The 20078-nt window shown below is 36.6% G+C and overlaps 1 protein-coding gene across 3 annotated transcripts in view; it reads right to left on the reverse strand.

Annotated features, from left to right (window-relative positions):
• Nucleotides 1–20078, reverse strand: part of UBE2H (ubiquitin conjugating enzyme E2 H) — a 97831-nt gene that overhangs the window by 37911 nt on the left and 39842 nt on the right. For 2 of the 3 annotated variants that reach the window (XM_046670508.1, XM_046670507.1), the window contains exons 2-3: nucleotides 3449–3525; nucleotides 2504–2578 (exon numbers count right to left, since the gene is read on the reverse strand). In XM_046670508.1, the coding sequence (XP_046526464.1) occupies nucleotides 2504–2578; nucleotides 3449–3525 (152 nt within the window). The remainder of the gene's footprint in view (nucleotides 1–2503; nucleotides 2579–3448; nucleotides 3526–20078) is intronic. The other variant, XM_046670509.1, reaches the window with a different exon arrangement.

Genomic DNA, 20078 nt, shown 5'->3' on the forward strand with positions numbered 1-20078 from the left:
TACATTCCTACTGTGGATATGCAGCATTTATACAATCAAAAAATATACATACATACACATAGAAACATCAAACAAAAAAGTCTATATACATATATATTTAAAAATTCCAAGATCTAACATTAAATGTGCTTAATCTAAATTTGCACATCTTAATATTTAAGAGCTCCAAATTTGTCTCAGGAAGAAGGGTACACCTGCCAAAATACTATAAAGGCAGGATTTAAAAGAATGTTGAGGTTGGGTTTATCTTATCTCTCTTAACTTTCTGTATAATTCTACAACTATCTGTACAGCTCAAAAAGGAAACTTTGCCTATTCTAAGTGAGCCACTACCTCTCAAAATGTTTAAAGCACACTCCAACAGTAATTACATTGTTGACAACCTGAAAATGGGTCACCCCACACAACTGATTCAAACTCTCTTATGCAATCTTCCTTTGGAGGAAACAAGGACAGCTTGTACAAATATTTCAACTAGATCTACTTCCCTAAGAGAAGATGGTACACATTCACAGGTATTGCCAAGTTCTAAAAGCACACAGAAAGGCAAAGGAAAAATTATGAAGAAGTTAAATTAGCTTAGTCATTTGTCCCAACCAATTTCATATTACATCATTAATTTAAGAAAGTGCATAGGGTTCTGTTGTGTCATTAGTTAACAAATAAACAATGTCTAAAGTTTAGATATTTTTATTTTGAAAGTTACGATGAAACAATGATATTACCTGGAAAAATATGTTAAGACAAGGTTTGAGAAATAACTACATTTCTACAGGATATGTAATTGCATTTCTATAGGTTCCTGACTAGGCAGGAATCAAGGGGAACAAAACTAGAATTAACATGTCAATTTCTAGTCTTTAAGTAAATAGGTATTTATGAAATATGTTTGAATGAATTTATATGGTTTGGACATTCCGTTTGTAAAGGTTTAAAGATCATAATTACATAAAAGTTGAAGATACCGCTATAGAAAGAAATATCTGAAAGATAAGAGATAAATGGGGGGACAAGGAACCACCACACAACAGAAAAGCCCTCCCAAACTGAGTGAAACCTACATCCCACCTCCCTGGAATGGAACTGGGCAAGGGCTGCCGCCCCAACTACACAGGTATTAAGTCTCAGACTTGGGGACTGTCTCAAAGACGCAACACCCACAGGTGCCTTCCTGTTTCACCATCCAATAATTCTAAAACTCAGAGGCCCTTGAAGCAATGGGGAAATTTCCAATTCAGTTATCCATAAAGTATCTTCTTGATTACTGAGTTTAGAAACCTTACCTAAGGGGCCTTAAGAGGAAATCATCAGTTTATCCTTAAAATGAGACTAAGAGTTCCCAGCCTAAGAAGGAATGATAAATGCTCGGTAGTGTTTTTATACATAAAGCTCTAAAGCATGTAAAACAGCTATGTTGGAGGCAAGCCTACTGCATTTGATTGGGAATTAGTCTGTGACTATCCTAACTTTTCTGCGTTATTTATTCTAGACAGAAATGTGGGGGCCTAGAATCAAAACATATAGCTCAGAATGTCTTCGGTCCACCTCTTTTAAAAAACCCTTTCTGTTCCGGGGTAGGGGAACATCTAAACTCCAAGAGATCTGGCATTAGTTCTGCAGACAAGCCCACGGCAGTTAGCAAGATGTCTGAACTCTGGCAATTCTGAACAGGAGGCCCAGTGTGACCAGCAGAGACTGTTCAATATATCCCAATTTTATTTTCTTCTTCTTTTTTGAAATCAGTATTTTATACTATTTTAAAATCGACAGAATGAAATTTTTAAAAGTTGGCTTTAGTTAGCTAAATTACTACCATTCTACAATGTCAAAATATTTAAAGATATCACCCTTCAGATATACCTCTACAGCACCCGATGGTAAAATACCTAAACTGTCACTAAGTGCCTTAAGGGGGGGTGACAGGTTAATAATATCACCAATTATGGCAGAAGGAAGACGAAGGTGAGGAAAAAGTACCTCTTTACACAACCCCACAGAGGTTTCTACTCTACTTTCTTTAGTTATTTAGAAGGCTAAAAAGACGGGGAGTGGAGAGAACAGAAAAGGATCATTTCATTGCTAGGTATCCAGAGCTGGGCTGAACAAAAGCCAAGTAGGATACAGAGAGGATTTTTAAATGACAGAATTAGAATAGACACTATATGATATTTATTCCAACAATACGGCATTTAAAATGAAATTTAAGATACATTATTTTACTACTAATAGCCCGAATGAACAGTAGTCCTTAAAACTGCTTGTTTAATCTGACCCTGAAAGAGAGAAAAACTTGGGGTTATAGTCATTACAATCATGCAAAGGGTATATTTAATGATATGGAAGTCCCTCAAAAAGTCACTGATTAATTAACCAAAGGCAAAAAGGGGAAAAATTTAGTTAAATAACCATTGCTGGAATTATCTCCCACAAATGTAGGATTTTTTTTTCTTTTTTTCTTTGATTTCGAAACTCTCTTAAGGAGAGAAGCTGGGTGGTTACATACCTATAGATGGAGATTTGAAAGGATATTTATCAGGAAGATCCACTCTAACTTTCCATACGCCGCCTTCATATGGTGCTGAAATAAAAGTAAAAATGTTAAACATTAGAATTCTGTATTCAAACTAGGAAATAAATCTGAGGGTAACAAACATTAAATCCTAATCTCCTTTGAAAACCTTGCATATTAATTCCTTCAATACTCAGGGACCTCTTACAAATCAGTAGGTACTCTGTTCAGATTAACGTATTTTTCTTTAAAAGATCTACAGTTAGAAAACCAGCAAAGGGGCTGGCTCCGTGGCCGAGTGGTTAAGTTCACGCGCTCCACTGCAGGCGGCCCAGTGTTTCGTTGGTTTGAATCCTGGGTGCGGACATGGCACTGCTCATTGGGCCACGCTGAAGCAGCGTCCCACGTCACAACTAGAAGGACCCACAACGAAGAATATACAGCTATGAACCGGGGGGGCTTTGGGGAGAAAAAGGAAAAAAAAAAATGAAGAAAATCTTTTTTTTAAAAAAAAAAGAAAACCAGCAAAGATTCATTCCCCACCCCCCACACAAATTTACCTGATTCTTTAAAGTATTAAACACTATCCAATTATTTTGTAAATAACAGCCTCCTTATCTCAATCTACCCCATGCCCACCTCACAAAAAAACAGAAACAAAAATAAAACAAAAAACATTTTCCCAAAACCATCCATGTGGCCATCCATAACAAAACACAGAATTCACAATCCATGTTTCATGCTGTCACATAGAGATAAAAGAGAAAAGCATATAAAGAAATTATGATAAGAACAAGACTTCCTCACTGGTTCTAGAATTCAATTAAATTTACTTTTCAAAAACTATACATAACCACCATCTGTATTTGATATTCTCATTGTCTGTGAAGGAAGAGAGTAAAACACTGTAATAGAACACATACCAACAAGTGTACTTACTTCCTTGTGGTCCATAAAACTTCACTACAAATTCATTGAGTCCTCCCAGGATCGTGACCTCATGCTTACTCTCAATGCTAAGGTGGAAGGTAAAGGAAATTACACAGGCTTTCTATTACCTGAAAGAACTAAAGATGACATCCCCAAGATATGCCACTTAAAGTGTCACCGACACTTGCTATGAAACCAATAAAATATAAAAAATACATAATTCTGGTAATCTAGAAGGCAACATGTACTCTTATGAAAGGAACATGAATTAGCTTTAGATTCAGAAAGACTGGTGTTCACGGCCCAGGACTGACATTTACTGGGTTTGTGAGCCTAGATAAAGTAATGTAAACTCACTGCCTGTGCCTCGTTCTTTCTTGGCAAATCAGGAAAACACCACTTCATAGGATTTCTGTGAGGATTAAATCGTTAAACATGTAAAATGTGTAAGACTGCATTTTATATATATATAAATGAAAAACAGGACCTTCATTTTAGTTTTTTCTCCCCTCTGTACTCTCTCCTCCCCAACTTTATCCCCATGAGCCTTTAACATAAATCCAGTATTCCCTTTAGTCAAATTCAAATAGTCGGCAAAACACTGATTCTCCTCAACTGGAAATGCTGTGCTCCTAAAATTATGGATTTACTAAGTAAAGTCCTCACAATTTTCTCCCTGGCTTAGGGAATAATCAAAATAATTAGCGATACAACCTTGCTACATGTAGTACTGCCAAATGCAAAAGACCAGTAAAAGAATTTTTTAATCTTGTCTATAGTATTATTTTCACCTACTCTATTCCCCTCCTTCCCAAACCTCCATCCCCCTTAGACTGGTCTCTAGGTTCCAGTGTGCTCTGGGGCTCTAATCACAGAGAAGCAACACTTCTGTCTTCTCTTCCTCAAAAACTCACCTGTCCCTGAGACTCTAACCCCTTTAAGATACTAAGATTCAATTATAGAAACCAAACAAATCCACATCAGAAGAGAGGGCTACTGGTCTAATATCTGGTTTATGTCTCTGCTTTGTGGTCTAACCCAAAAATGACTCTACTAATAGAAATTTTAGGTGGTGGGGGCTTTGGGGAGCTCTGAAATCCCACTGTAACATTCAAAAAAACAACAATTATATATGATAGACCTACCTCATCTTTCTTAATCAGCAGTGCAAATTATATTAATTACATATACTATTATATGAAAGAGAAAGAAGCCAAAAATTTTTTGAAATGATCTCTTAAATAGATAAAAATGGTGTATTTTTAAATATTCAAAATTAAGATCCTCTGTCCTGCAGGCCACAGCAAGAGGTCAGGTGTATTTTTGGCACAGTCCTTGTTCAAGAGCCTTGAACAGCATCCACTGGAGATAAGATAATTTAGTCTACACTAATTTGATCTCATTCTTTTCTAAATGAAAACTAACTACTTTAATAAAGTCCACACTGAAAGGATTCAACTAGTATCCATGTTGGAAAATTGGCTTCAATTCTCATGGTAAATGACAACATACATGCATCCATGCTTTGGTGTACTAAATTTTCCCGACCAGTCACCCTCTGACACTCTGCAAAACACACCAAAGCTCACGCTAATGTAACAAATGAAAGTACAACATAATTGTTTTAAAACTAAAAAAACAAAAAACCCACCCTTGTGTTAGTGGAAAAAAAAGAAGTCCAGTTCCAATAAACAACTTAAATACAAACAATGAAGTCCCAAAGAAAACACAAAACTTGGGGGTAAAAAAGCCTTCCTAAGAATGACACTAAAGCCAGAAACCACAAATGAAAAGATTAGCAGATGCAAGCATGCTCACACATTTAAAACTCCCATATTTTAATTTTTTTAGGAATACTAACCCTGAGCTAACTTCTGCCAATCCTCCTCTTTTTGCTGAGGAAGACTGGCTCTGAGCTAACATCTGTGCCCATCTTCCTCTACTTTATATGTGGGACGCCTACCACAGCATGGTGTGCCAAGCGGTGCCATGTCTGCACCTGGGATCTGAACCCGCGAATCCCAGGCCACTGAAGTGGAATGTGCGAACTTAACCGCTGCACCACCCGGGCGGGCCCAAAACTTCCATATTTTAAAAGGCAAAGAGGGGCCAGCCTGGTGGCGGCGTGGTAGTTAAGTTTGAACGCTCTGCTTCTGTGACCCGGGGTTCACTTGTTTGGATCCTGGGCCCAGACCTATGCACCGCTCATCAAGCCATGATGTGATGGCATCCCACATAGAAGAACTAGAATGACCTGCAACTAGGATATAAAACTATGTACTGGGACTATGGGGAGAAAAAAAAAAGAGCAAGACTGGCAACAGATGGGAGCTCAGGGCCAATACTAAAAATAAAAAAATGCTCTTAAAAAAAAGACAAAGGACAAACTAGGAACAAAAACATAGCATATGACAAAAAAAGTGAATTTTTAAAAAATGAGTTATTACAAAGCGATAAGCAAAATTAGAAACACCACAACAAAGGAAAGTCAGAACAGCCAAGTTAAAAAGAAAATTGAAATGAGTAAAATTAAGATATAAAAAGTTCAACTCATTAGCTTAAAAGTCAGACATTTTTCACTATAAATTGAAAAGATGAAAGAGCTGGATAAAACCTAGTGTTCAGTGGAGTATAAATTAGTACTCCTGAGGACAAATTCAGCACTATATTTCAAAACCTAAAATAAATTTACTTTTATTCAAATTTCACTTCTATGAAGTTATTTTTTAAAAATAACCAGACTGCTGGTGGGAGTATGATACAGTTTCAACCACTCTGGAAAAGTGTTTGGGTGGTAAAGCTGCAAAAATGCATACCCCATGCCCATCAGTGCTACTCCCAATAGGTATGTATAGCCTTGTTCATGAAAACACATGGTTAACTATCTGTAATACCCAAAAAATAGGTTACGACCCAAAGGTTCATCAATGATAAAAAGGATAAATCATAGTACAGTCACCCAACAAACTATTATACAGTAATAAAAAATGAACTGCTACAGGTAAATGGGAGCCTCACATATAGTACAGTGAGTGAAAGAAGCCAGATACAATGGGGCTGGCCGTGTGGCTCAGTGGTTAAGTTCCTGCACTCCGCTTCGGCGACCCAGGGTTTCACTGTTCGAATCCTGGGCGCGGACATGGATCAGCTCATCAGGCCATGCTGAGGCGGCATCCCACATGCCACAACTAGAAGGACCCCAACTAAAAGTACACAACTACGTACTGGGGGGTTTTGAGGAGAAAAAGGAAAAATAAAATCTTAAAAAAAAAAAAGAAGTATACACATTAAACAAAAAAGAAGCCAGATACCAAAGAGCACATATGATATGATTCCATTTACACACATTTCAAATAGGCTAATTGAATCAACAGTATTAGAAAGTAAGACAGAAGTTACCCTAGTGGGGAATGTGATAATTGGAAAGGTGTTTGTGGGGACTTCTAGGGTGCTGATTACACCTTTATTTATTGTTCCATTTATCACTGAGCTACAAAAATGTACACTTTTTTGTATATATGTTATTGCTTAATAAAGTTTACTAAAAACAACAAAGTGTAAATACATTTACTAGAATATTTGAAATTTAAAAATGGAAATAATCTGAGTATCAATAGGAAACTGGTCAAATTAATTATAAGCTGTTTATACAACAGGCTGCTACTAGTGTCTACCAGTGCCCTCTCCCCATCCACAGCTCCTCCAATGTCTGTTTCTGCTCAACCTAGGGTATACACAGAAGTAGTCAACTGAATATAGTAGTAAAGATACCCAAACCATAAAAAACCTAATAAATTCCCAAGGATAATGAAAGAATGGAGTAAGGGAGAGGATTAAAAGAGTTAAATGAAAGAAGTCATATAAAACTAATTTTATAACATAAAAATATGTAGAAGCGGCATTCCCCATCAATCAGAACTAATTTGCAATGAACGACAGTCATCTATAGCAGTTACTCTTAATTACTCATTGAAAATTATGAGTTATCCACATGGATGTCTCTTCTGGAAAACTGAAGATATCTTTTTCTATCCTCTATGGGGATGCTATAAACCCGGGTTTCTTCCATTTCATGGTGTGTTTGGGAGTTAGTCCATGCTTTCATCTACTTTCCAAAGAAGTTTCTCCTTTCCAGTCACGTTAAAATGAGATTAGAAATCAATGCTCCAAACCTCCTCTCTCCCATGATCCCTGCTACAACCCACAGGCCAGCACACTGGGTCTGTCTTTAATTACACATTATACTGTAAATTAAAGACTTCCTATAGTCCATTTCATACGAAAAGCTAAAAGTAAACTGAATGAAACCTTTACAACCCTCTAACAAGTTGGTAAAATGACAAAGTTGTGCTAAATTTATGCTGCCTTAGAATGATACAGACACTAAATCAGATGGAAAAAAAGAATTTAAGTTTAGTTGAAAGAAAAACACTGCATTTAAAAATAAGCCATTCCATTGCCACGACTGAATGACTTACCTACCAAAAATATAAAATTACTTGACTGCTGTTACCATGTGTATTTATGGTAGAGGCCATGAGTTTCCCCTCTCTGCTGCAAAGTCAAGGGCAAGGAAGGCAAATAAGAAGGCAGGTTACAATGACAAAAATAATGATCTATTCCTCAGATTTGCAGGTCAGGCTAGCAGACTAGCTGAACTCTCTACAAGGTTCCTTCATTACTTTCTCACTTTCAAAGCTTGAAAATATAAAATATCCTTCAGATACTGTTCTGCTAAAAATATGTTAAATAAACTCATAAAATCACATTTTATTTACCTCTGATCTAAGTTATTGGCAAAATACTGCTTCTTCCCTACTTAGCATTTCACTACTATCAGCATTTTCAGTAGAATAATGATTAACACTCCCAGGAAACCAAGTTCAATTCACTTTTAAAATGCCAGCCACCTACCACTTTATTTTTCCTGAATGGCGTTATGATTACACAATCTAATATTTAAAGGTTAATGCCAAACTGTCAAGAGATAACTGACATTCTTGGCAAAACGTGTCTATCGGGATTTTAGAAATGATTTTTCTACAGCTCTGGAATTTTCCAGAAAGAGCCGAAGGACTAAGCCTGTGCCACAAGATCGACATTAACAGGTCAATGACCTAGGATTCAGACATCATTGTTTCCTAGGTTTACTGACGATGAGTTTATAAAATAAAAGAGGGTGGCCTCCCTAAGCTATATCCATGGGTATTAGGGACCAGGGTGAAGAATGTGCTTCTGTGCAGAAGGCAGAAGCAATCTGCGTGGCTTTCTCTCTGTATATTTAGACCTGTTTCCAACTCTCCTAGAGATTAATCACACTATGAAAGTTGAAGAACCTCCGCAACCGTCACTACCTAGTTTTCTTGGTAAAAACACGGTATGTCTATTAATCCACTAATGTGCAAAATATCACAAAAATAATACTTTGGGATTATGTTTATAAAAGAATCCTTCTCCTTTAGAGATAAATGAAACATTTACTAATTAAAATAAACAATGTCAAGAATTTGCTTCAAAATAATCCAAAGTGGGTAGAGTTAGGAGAAAGAGGTATAGAAGAAATGGTATTATAGGAGCTGGCCCATGGCCTAAGTGGTTAAGTTTGGTGCACACCACTTTGGCAGCCCAGGTTTGGTTCCCAGGTGCAGACCTACACTACTCATCAGCAGCCATGCTATGGCAGTGACCCACATACAAAATAGAGCAAGACTGGCACAGATGTTAGCTCAGGGCAAATCTTCCTCAGCAAAAAAAGCAGAAGAAGAAATGGTATTAGCCTTGAGTTGATAATTACTGAATCTGAGTGATGGGTACATGGGAATTCATTATATGTTCTACTTTTGTTTATGTTTGAAATTTTCCATAATAAAGTTCTAAAAAAATTAATAATGTAGTCAGTCATCATCAGAACTTTAGCATTTAACAAGCATAACAGTTTAGAAGAACTCAGCTCCTACAGCACCCTTAAGAGCTCATGAAACAATCCAACGTTTTCCTGAGGTCCAATACTCAGTCTGAGGAAGAAAAAAATAGCAAGTGATCCAGTATTCAAGAAAACAAAGACTTCCTATTGAAGAGAAGAATACTCTGCCAAGATAGTAAATCAACAGCTGACATCCTAGAAGAATCAAATTTAAGTGGATTCAAAAGGACATCTAAGAAAAATCTAACCACAGTGAAGGAAGATGAGCATGGCTTTTGCATACCCATGAAAATTAGCCTCTGGGCAAAATAATAATTATAGATGTTTAAATTATAAGTAAAGCAAAATGGTCATGTGTAATAGCAAAGGCTCCTGGGTGAGACGAAAGTTTAAACTTTTCAAAAAAGGTTCTTAAATGTTTGTGTTCTTCATATTAGGAGGAAGGAGGACTTTTATTCAAAGGAGAAATAATAAAAAATAGCAGAAATAAAAGCTTTGAGAAAATAAGCATTGGAAAAAGGATGAAAGGCAGTAATAGGGAGGAAAAAAGGCGTCTACCAGTGATGAAATACATATAGATAAAGAATGAGGATATACTTTTATTCATTTATCTCAATTTGGGAAGCAATAATATAATGCCAAGAGCAATCAACAAAACAATATATACATGTCATATCTCCTAAACTCAGGCAGTTTTATTCCCTGTATCCCTCCAAAAAATATTCTGAGCTTTCCACATGAATTAATAGTAATCCATTAAGCTGAACTATGGGGAACAGAGCACTGGTTTGGATCCTGGGCGCGGACATGGCACTGCTCGTTAGGCCAGGCTGAGGTGGCATCCCACATGTCACAACTAGAAGGACCCAACTGAAAATATACAACTATGTACTGGGGGGATTTGGGGAGAAAAAGCAGGGGAAAAAAAAATTGTCAACAGTTGTTAGCTTAGGTGCCAATCTTTAAAAAAAAAAAAAAAGTTGGTTTACTAAATATTCTATACACTTCCCACATAAGTGCCATTAGGCAAACAAAAACTACTCTTAAACAGAGCCTGCCTTCAAGAAGCTTAAAGTTTAGAAAGGGAGCATGAGATCTGTATATTAAGGAGTACATGCAAAAAAAAAAAAGAATTTACATAAAGTGCTACTAAAGCCTAGAGTAAGAAAAGATCTGGTGGTTAGAGACAGATAGGTTTGCTATAGAAGGCAAGGATTTACACAGGCCTTAAGAACAGAGTGATTTGGATGGGTAGAGGTGGGAAGAAGGCATTTAAAGCAAAGACAGAAAAGCACAGGATAAGTCCAGAGAATAGGGACCACTGTATTTTTATTTTGATAAGTGGACTACGGGGAGTATTAGAAAGTAGGCCAAGACCAGATTACAAAGGGCCTCGAAGCATGGATTTATCTGGTGAACAGAGAGACAGTTGGTATTTCTATGCACAGTGCAACATAACTGTGCTTTACAAAGATAACCAAGCTGTGTTGTGTAACTGACGGTGTGATAAATAGAGTGAAAGCAAAAGAGGAGAAAAGAAACATTCAAGGCCTCAACTAAGGTAACAGTTATGGGAATTATGGGAGAGATAAAATGGAGACTCCCAGGCTTTGCAACTGCCTAGAGATCACACAGCCAGTAAAAAGTGCCAGCATTGCTAGAATATCTCATTTTCATGAGAAACCAAAAACCTAGATTTCTAGGTCAATCTCCTAATTTCTAAAGGTAAACAAAGCACATATGCTCCAACGTGTGTCTCTCTCTCAGTGAAGCCTTCTGGGACCACCTTATTTATAACGACATACTGCTCCTTTCCCACCAACTAATATACCAGATATTTTACTTTATTTGGTTTATTACTTCTCTCCTCCTACTACAATGCAAGCTCCGTAAGGGCAGGGATTGTCTTTTTTGTTCACCGCTGCATTCCTAGAACCTAGAAGAATACCTGGCACATAGTAGGTACTCAACCAATATGTATAAAATGAAAACATGAATGAAGCTGCAAGACATGCACAGCCTGAAGCTGCTTGTCTGAGAGCTAAGTACAGTTTTAGCCTGTCAGACAGGTGAGGTGATACTGTTAAGGATAAAGTGGAACACAGGACAGAGGAAAGTAGTTTTTTATGGAAGACACTAAGTTCAGTTTTGAACACGCTAAATTTAACATATAAATGGATAAACCAAGCAGCGATATATTATAAGCAGTTGGAAAACTCGTGATTTAAAAGGCACCACCCGTAAATCATTTAACTCTGAGCCTGTTTCCTAATCTCTAAAAGAAAAGGGGGGAGGAGATGGGAAGGGGTTACTATCCCACTTATAGGATTTTTGAGGGTGAAATGAAGTATCTACAAAGGTACCTGGCCCAGCATCTGACACAACAGAAACTCAATTTTTTTAAATGTAAAATAAATATACAAAACTCTAAATTTCTACACGACTAAAATTTACTTAAGCAACACTTTTATCGGATCTGAAAAATTAAGTTTTCTTCTACATTCTTAAGCAGAATACTAAAAAACAAAAACACCCTTTCTTGATGTTAAGTCATCATTATGAATAATAGTTGCTATACCCAAAATACAATGATACCCTTAGGAATTAATAGGGTATAAACTTATTTCCTGAAATAGAAATTTCCCATACTGTTATATGCTGAAGAGATTGGCAGGTTCTTTCCCTAGTTTCTCTTGCATCTTTAGCTAGGTTTGAGAGCTGTCACTGAGCTACCATCCCTTAAAATGTACCGAAGGTGGGTTATAAAAATCAGAAAACCAAAGTTCATGAAATTTTATTTAAAAGAATAAGAGTAAACACATTCTAAGAAAGACATTCTCCAATACATAGAATACATAATTTTTAGCTGTTTGTTTGCAGGTTTACAACTAAGTTAGTTGGATGAAGCTGCCAAACAACCTCTGAGTGAGGGAGGTATCACTTATTTAAAAATAGCCTCTTCAAAATAAATATGTATTGCCCAAAAGTAAGTAAAGGAAAAAAGTTTGACAACTTACTATGATACACTGAACACTTAAAGACTCATTATCTAAGGGGTAAAAATTAGCAAATATTTTAAAATTTTACAGAGATAGTCAAAAAATTTAGTTAAACAGGTAAGAGTAAGGTTAAACAGCAAGCATGCTCATTACCAGCCAGCAGACTATAAATCACACTGGCCTTAGGAGAGAGTGTTTTCCTCAAGTGTTATACTTTCATTTAAAGCTTCCATGTCAGAAACCAAAGTAAACACTGGCAAGATCTAAGTAAATGTTATTTTTTCAAGTGGGAAAATCATTATAACTTAGTTCTCCCCTGGATGCATTATCTGCTACCAGAATCCCAAAAAATAAAAAATTCAAAAAAAATTAAGAGTCATAAGTTATGGAAAATATTTTTTTCAAATAGGTTTTAGAAAAAGGAAGTGTATCAGAAAGATATATAGGAAATCTAGGCCCCATTCTATCCTCAACAAAATGTTTTATAAAGCAGATTTACAAAATCAGATAGCCAGTTCCAGAAAAAGTGAGAAAGAGAGAAAAGCAAAGGGAAATATGGAAAAATAATGATGTCATCTTGAGACCAAGGTAACACAGTCAAAACAGAAATAAGATTTATATTTTCTAAAAAGTTCAAATTCCACTTAAGCACCTCAAAATATTAGAAGACTATCAATGAAATAGAAACAGTTCTTTAATAAACAAACTCCACTGCTTTGCTCTTTTATGGCAGCAGTGTATTTTGTTTACTTTTAACTGAAAATGCACAAATCCACATACATAAATTAATGGTATATACCTAATTAAACAGTATACTACTCTTAAATAACTCAAAGGGTAAGGAAAAGCTTGATTTTCACAATTTGGTTTGTAATAGCTTGATTCAAAGGTAAAACCTACGGTATGTTAAAAATAAATCAATTTCCCAAAGAACTGCTTGTATTCTTAAGTGTGATAATGGCATTATGGTTATTCAAGAAAATGTCCATATTTTTAAGAGGGTTCTACTGATATATGTGTTAAATGACAACAATTTCTGGGATCTGCCTTAAAATATTTCAGAAAGAAAGAAAAATAGATGTGTGAGGAAATACAGATAATTGCAAAATCTTAATCTGCGTGATGGGGATTCATTAAACTAATCTTTAATTTTGTGTATACTTGAAAAATTTCATAATAAAAATAAATTATTTACATTTAATTTCCAATACCTATTATTCTTTTTGTTTAATCAGAAGACTGTACGGTTATCCCTCAGTATCCTTAGGGGATTGGTTCCAGGACCTTCTGCAGATACCAAAATCTGTGGATGCTCAAGTCCTTTATATAAAATGGCATAGTACTGGCATATAATCTATGCACATCCTCCCGTATACTTTAAAGCACCTCCTGATTAGTTATAATACCTAATACAGTGTAATGCTATGTAAATAATTGGTCCACCTTATTGTTTAGGGAATAATAACAAAAAAAGCCTGTCTATGTTCAGTACAGATGCGACCATCGTAGGTCTTTTGATCCATGGTTGGTTGAATCCACAGAGAAAAAACTTGAGAAAAGATTTGCAAGATTCTCAAAACACAAGACACACCAGAGACATAAAGTCCACAATGAAAATCCAAACAAATGATCAGGAAAAAGTGTTAAAAAAAAATTTTTTTGAAAAATTTTAGAAGGTAAGACACATTAAAAGATACTGGGACTAATTACAACTTCCAGTTTCCTGTCCTCAGTATGAGGCAGAGGAAACCACTGTCCATGCATCAGAAAAACGGAAAGAACCCTGTCATTCCAAAGTCAGACTACCTAATCACAGTAGGCTGGAGAAGAAAAACGAACCAATCACAACCTTAAGGATGACAATAGTACCTGAACTTGAGAACTTTGAAGTGATAGGCAACATATAATTTCCCCATAAATGATATGGAAACATGTAAACAAACAGTCAGGTGGCGCTCTGGAAAATCCTAATGGAAGCATCTATCTCCTTACCTCCCCTTCTGGGCTGTATGCTTCTTCGCTGTACCATCCACAGTGCCTAGGACAAAGCGCATTACGAAGCGGCTTCTAAGTACTACTACTAAGCTAAATTTAATAAGGCTTTATGGAATATCTATACAGTGTATTTGGTATTCACATTTCCAATGTTCTTCTCTTCTCTGAAAATCTCTGAGAACTTTACTTCCTTCATTTGTTTTAAATACAGTAGATCAGTTTTTACTCTAACACCCGACACACAGACTGCAATGACACTCAATGAAAACAGAATTAAGCTGAGGGTTTAATAAGCCCTACCCAAGATGTTCCAATCAAGGTATATGTAAATCAGTCACAGTATGCGGTGACATTTTAAAGGAAATATTTTCTTTGGCACTCTCCCAGTTACATGTAGCATATTACAACTGCAAAGTGATATGTACAAATTAATTAATACCAAGCAGTGGTACCCATTCAGCAGATGAAGATTATGGAAGACTGAAAAACGATGGATTGCAGAAAAAGAGTAGGGGGAGATCTTAGACATGTGGTCATCCTCTTCTCTGTATAGAACAGTCAACTCATCTTGAAGTCATGGAGCTAATTACCAAAAGACCCAGGTCAGCAACACAGGCCACGGCTTTTCTTCCTTCTCTTCTCCGTACTGGCTAATTATGAGTTTGTGTCCCATCATAATTTTATGACTTCATAATTTCAAGGAGAATTTCTTAACACTCTTTAAAATTCAAATACAAATACCTGTAAGCCCAGAGGAAAGGGGGGAAAAATACACACATGCACATACAATTGGTTTGCCCTTACAAATCACTGCTCTAAAGCTCTGGTGACAGTGCCTCTTCACTCCCCAGTTCTCCTCCAAAACATGAACGCCTGCTGTTCTCTTTACAACCCCATGTTCATTAGATATAGCAAATACTAATAACTTAACCTTGATTTCATAAAAATTATAAAGGGACAGAGAGCAGCACAGACTCAGGCTTTTTGAAGCAATACATGTGCAAAAGGGTTACAAGTTCAAGACCACTGTCACGATTTTACACCGAAAAAAGTAGAACTACAGATGAATATACTGGACAGAAGGATAAATTAAAGCATGACCTACTGTGTAGAGAATTTTGGATTCCAAAACAAATGAATATGCCTTTATTTATTGAGCCCAGTTTCCATTATGAGAGGTAGTAGCAATTATCTGTTGGAAATTTAATAGAGGCCTGGATAAAGTGTTTAAAAAAAGGATTAAAGAGTAATCTAAAGTGATATGGAAAATAGCAGTGTCGTCTTGATTGAAATTCTGCTTAAAAACCATAGGAAAGAGTAGTTTGCAGGCAAATATCCTATTTGATACGTTCAAGGACCTATCACAAACTGCCTTTACTATCTTCACGAATAATTGGGATGAAAGCACTGGGGTGAAAACTTTCAACAGAAACCAGAATGTTGCTTTTTTAAAGAAATTCATAGTGAAAAAAAGCAAAAGAAACGAAATTTTAAGACAGAAAAGAAGTTTCTTTTAAAGAAACACCCTACCACAAGAAAATAACTCCAATATGATCAAATAAGCAGAAAACCCTGGAAAGTCAAGAGATGTGAGGTGAAAGTGGACTGTAAACTAGGTGTGCAATGTGATACAACAACCAGAGTGATTCAAGCTATTTTAAGCAACATAAAAGTAACAGGTGCTAGAGCTGAGAGAGGAAGCTTTCTTGCCACGCCAGTCAGACTGCTAGCTCAAGACCAGTATCGACGATTAACACACAGTAAGAAATGGGTTGTCAGGTACAATTAAGAGATATGGAAGTGATGAGTAAGTGACATGGAAGCTTATCACTTTAGCCTAATAATTTAAAGTAAACAGAAGTCTGAGATTTAAATATGCATAAACAGTAAGAGAATAAAGGCTGTATTGTTATGAGGTGCTGGAAGGAAATTAAAAATTAAGTTTCTGACAAGGAATGCTTCCTGACTAATTAAATAATGTGAAAAAAATCAAAGCTATTTAGCAAAACCAGAAAAAACAAATCTAGACGCAACAGTGGGAGTATATATAGTAAGAAAATTTGGCATTCAAAAGGTGACAAAACTATTAGGTTTCCCTCTCTCGTGTTTGTACCATGGGGACAAGTAGGACTGATAGGCTCAGGTGCCACTAAGTGAGACAAACAGTTCGCTGGTGCCACAATCAGAGGGCAGAGTGCAGTTCTGAGAACACTTTTCAATACAACTAAATAACCTCATCTGGGGAAGTACTGAGTTTTAGGCTTTTAAAAAAATCGCCTTTTAAAATGTGAGTGGTCCTAATACAGCCTTCCCATCTGCCCTCTCTCCAGCCCCTCTGCCCAGATATTACCATTGTTTGTGTGCTTTATATAGAAATGTTTATATATACACACACATTCATATCATCACAGACACACAGGTTTAAACTGTTCTAGAAACACCTTTCTCCATATTATATGTGGAGGACATCTTCCTTTATCAGTACATACAGGTCTAAGGTCCTTTTAAAAAGATGCCTGTACAATACTGATGTACCATAATTTAACTAAGTACCCACTAGTGAACATGTGGGTTGTTGTCAGGTTTTTGCCATTACAATGTTACAATGAACATCTCAGTACGCATAGTCTCTCACTAAACTTTCTCAGTTGCTGTTTGCAATTTCTAAAGTGGAACTTTTGAGTCAAAGGGCTATATAGTTAATTTTGATAAATAGTGCCTAAATGTCCTTCAAAAAGGCTGCATAGAGTGACTTTCTTTTTCTTTTTTTCTTCGCAGGGAAAGATTCGCCCTGAGCTAACTTCTGTTGCCAATCTTCCTCCTCTTTTTTTTTTTTTTCCCCTCCCCAAAGCCCCAGTACACAGTTGTATATTCTAGTTGTAAGTCCTTTTAGTTCTTTCTATGTGAACCTCCACCACAGCATGGCTACTGACAGACGAGTGGTGTGATTCTGCAACCTGGAAGTGAACCCAGACTGCCAAAGTGGCGAGCGCCAAACTTTAACCACTAGTCCATCAGGGCTGGCTCACATACAGTTATTTTCTAACCACCATCATATGAGCCAAGCTGTTTTCCTCATACTCTTATCAAATTAAAGCTTTTATAGTCAAAAAAAGTTCATCTTTAAACACTTCTGCAATTGCTATCTGCACTTCAAACTACCCAGTGCTTTTTTCTCTCACGCTGTTCATCACTTCAACTGCAGCCCAGGCTGGGTCACCTGCTTTCTTGTCTCTCTAACACAACACCTGCACGAGAAGGTGGCTCTCTAGGATTCATGAACAAAAACACACTAGGATACAAAGCACCTTTCATGAACTACCTCAAAGACAAGACTAGCCAATTAAATCTCACTTAATTCATTAGCTAGGTTAACTCCATGGCATCACTCAATTAAAAGATAGAAATAGTATCCTACCTACTTCTCTAAACATTTAAAGTATCTGTACTTCTAAATCTATGCCCCAAACAGGACATGAGGTTAATTTCATATGTCTTGAGTGGATCTAGTATTTTAAATAGCTCCTTAGACCAAACTACTTATGCTATTATAGCATACAAAATAATGAATTCTGACAAAAGAATTATAGACTTGAATCCCTCAACAACAGACATTCAACTTTTAAAGAAATATATTAGTCTCCAATTTACTAAAAGCCATAGAGTTTACACTTGACTACTTAAAACAAATGAGAGATCTTGTAGAAAATAATTCAAATATATGGAATGGTATTTACTTTCCACATATCTAAATAACATTCTTATGTATTACTTGATCTTCTAGTTTCAAATATTATCAAATGACTTTCTCACTATGGAATATCAGGATTTTCACCTTTACCCCCACATTTCCTCTCCCTATCCATGGAATATTGTTATATTACCACTGCTAGTCAAATTGATATTCAGTTTTTTTCTCTTATTTTTTCCCAAAGGAAATAATCACTGCCTTAAAAAACTAAGCAACGAAGAACCCAATGTAACTATCATTAATTTGTCCCTCAACTATGACAGAACTGTCTCAACAAGTTTAAACACATCAAGATGAATATTTGTATTTGAGTGTTTTCCTCCCCCAAATTTACCTTTCTCACTTTTGAGCGTGATCAGGTAGCATGCATTCCCTAAGCACATGCTGGCTAGATGGCACAGGAAGGGGACTCATGAATATGCCAGCTGACAGAGGCAGCCAGACAGGGATCAATACTTGACTGCAATCTGCCCAAAAGTACTTAAGAATTTAAGTTAAAAAGGAACCAGTAACATCACTTAAAAAGAACCAGAAGTATTCAATATCAGCATTGTCTAGACAGTAAAATCCAGGACTAAAGAGTCACATGTTGGAGACTCACAGAGGACAGCAAAGAAGTCCTACCCAACCACCTCTCTGCCACTTAGTTTTACACAATCACCCAGTTTAGAGTTCCCTTTCCCCAAAGGAAGAGGGTTCTTTTCCAAGAACAGAAATTTCACAGTAAGTCTGGAATTCTAGTGGTTAGAGAGTGGGTTCATTAGTTTGAATCTCAGCTTGATCATTTACTTGCCATATGGTCTTGAGCAGGTCACTTAACCTCTCTGTGCCTTGGTTCTCTTCAATGTAAAAGGGAGTAATAGTAAATATATTAACAGGATTAAGGAAAGGCTCAGTATTTACTATTATCACTAATTTTCCAAAAACAGTATCCTCAGATTTAAAGAGGGTACATCTATTAGTTTAAACTACCTTAGTTACAAACCTATAAAGCTGAAATTACATCTCTTCAATCTTGAGAAAAGTAAGTGACTTTTCATCTTTAATATGCTTAGGTCCTTATTATACTGATGTTATCAATTGCTAATGAGGGGTTTATTAACCTATAACTTATTCTAAAGAGAGCCTTCAGCGCAACTTCTGTGCTGGTGCAGCCCTTTCCCGATGTTTTAAATTGCTTCTTCCACTTTTTAGTCACAAATATTAACACAGGTAGCCCTTTTAGAACTTACAATGTGCTGAGCACAGTTCTAAGCCTTTTGTACTAACTCATAACCCTCAAAACAGCCCAGGGAGACAAGTGATTACTACAAAGACAGGTTAAGTAACCCGCTCAGGTTCACACAGCCAATAAGGTATAGAGCTAGAGTGGGTACCCAGGCAGTCTAGGTCAAGTCTGTGCTCTTAGCTACCCTACACTGCCTCTCTACATAGACCACAGAGCATTTGGAGAGGCGTGTAGCACACTCAGACTTGTGCTGGTTTAGGGAGATTAACTGCAGAGAGACTGCAGGGAGACAGTGGTGGGAGAAAGGCCAGCTGGGGTCTGATGAACAAGGACAGGTAAGAGCTGACAGGCAGCAAAGGGCTGGGAGAGAAAGCCACATTTCAATAAGATTTCTAAGAATTAAAAGAACTTCATGACTAATTGTATATGAGGGAGAGAGAAGACTCAAGATTATCTGGTATCTCCAATCTGATAGATGAGGTAGAGGACACTGTTCTAACAAAAAAACAAAAGGGAAAGCAAGACAAGGAGCAGGTTGGGGATGGGGTAGATAAGAGCAATACAGGACATTTAAGTGTAAGGTGATGAGACACCAAATAATTGTCCAATAGACAACATTAAGTAATACGCCCCCATTTTTTATCTAGCCCTACACTTTTTTAAAAGTAGGATCTTTAAAAAGGAGATGGGACACATAAAAGGTTCTAAGTAAATGCTGAACGAATGAATAAAATGCAACCTCA

The sequence above is a fragment of the Equus quagga genome, chromosome 8 (genome assembly GCF_021613505.1).
Source record: "Equus quagga isolate Etosha38 chromosome 8, UCLA_HA_Equagga_1.0, whole genome shotgun sequence".
NCBI classification, from domain to species: Eukaryota; Metazoa; Chordata; class Mammalia; order Perissodactyla; family Equidae; genus Equus; species Equus quagga.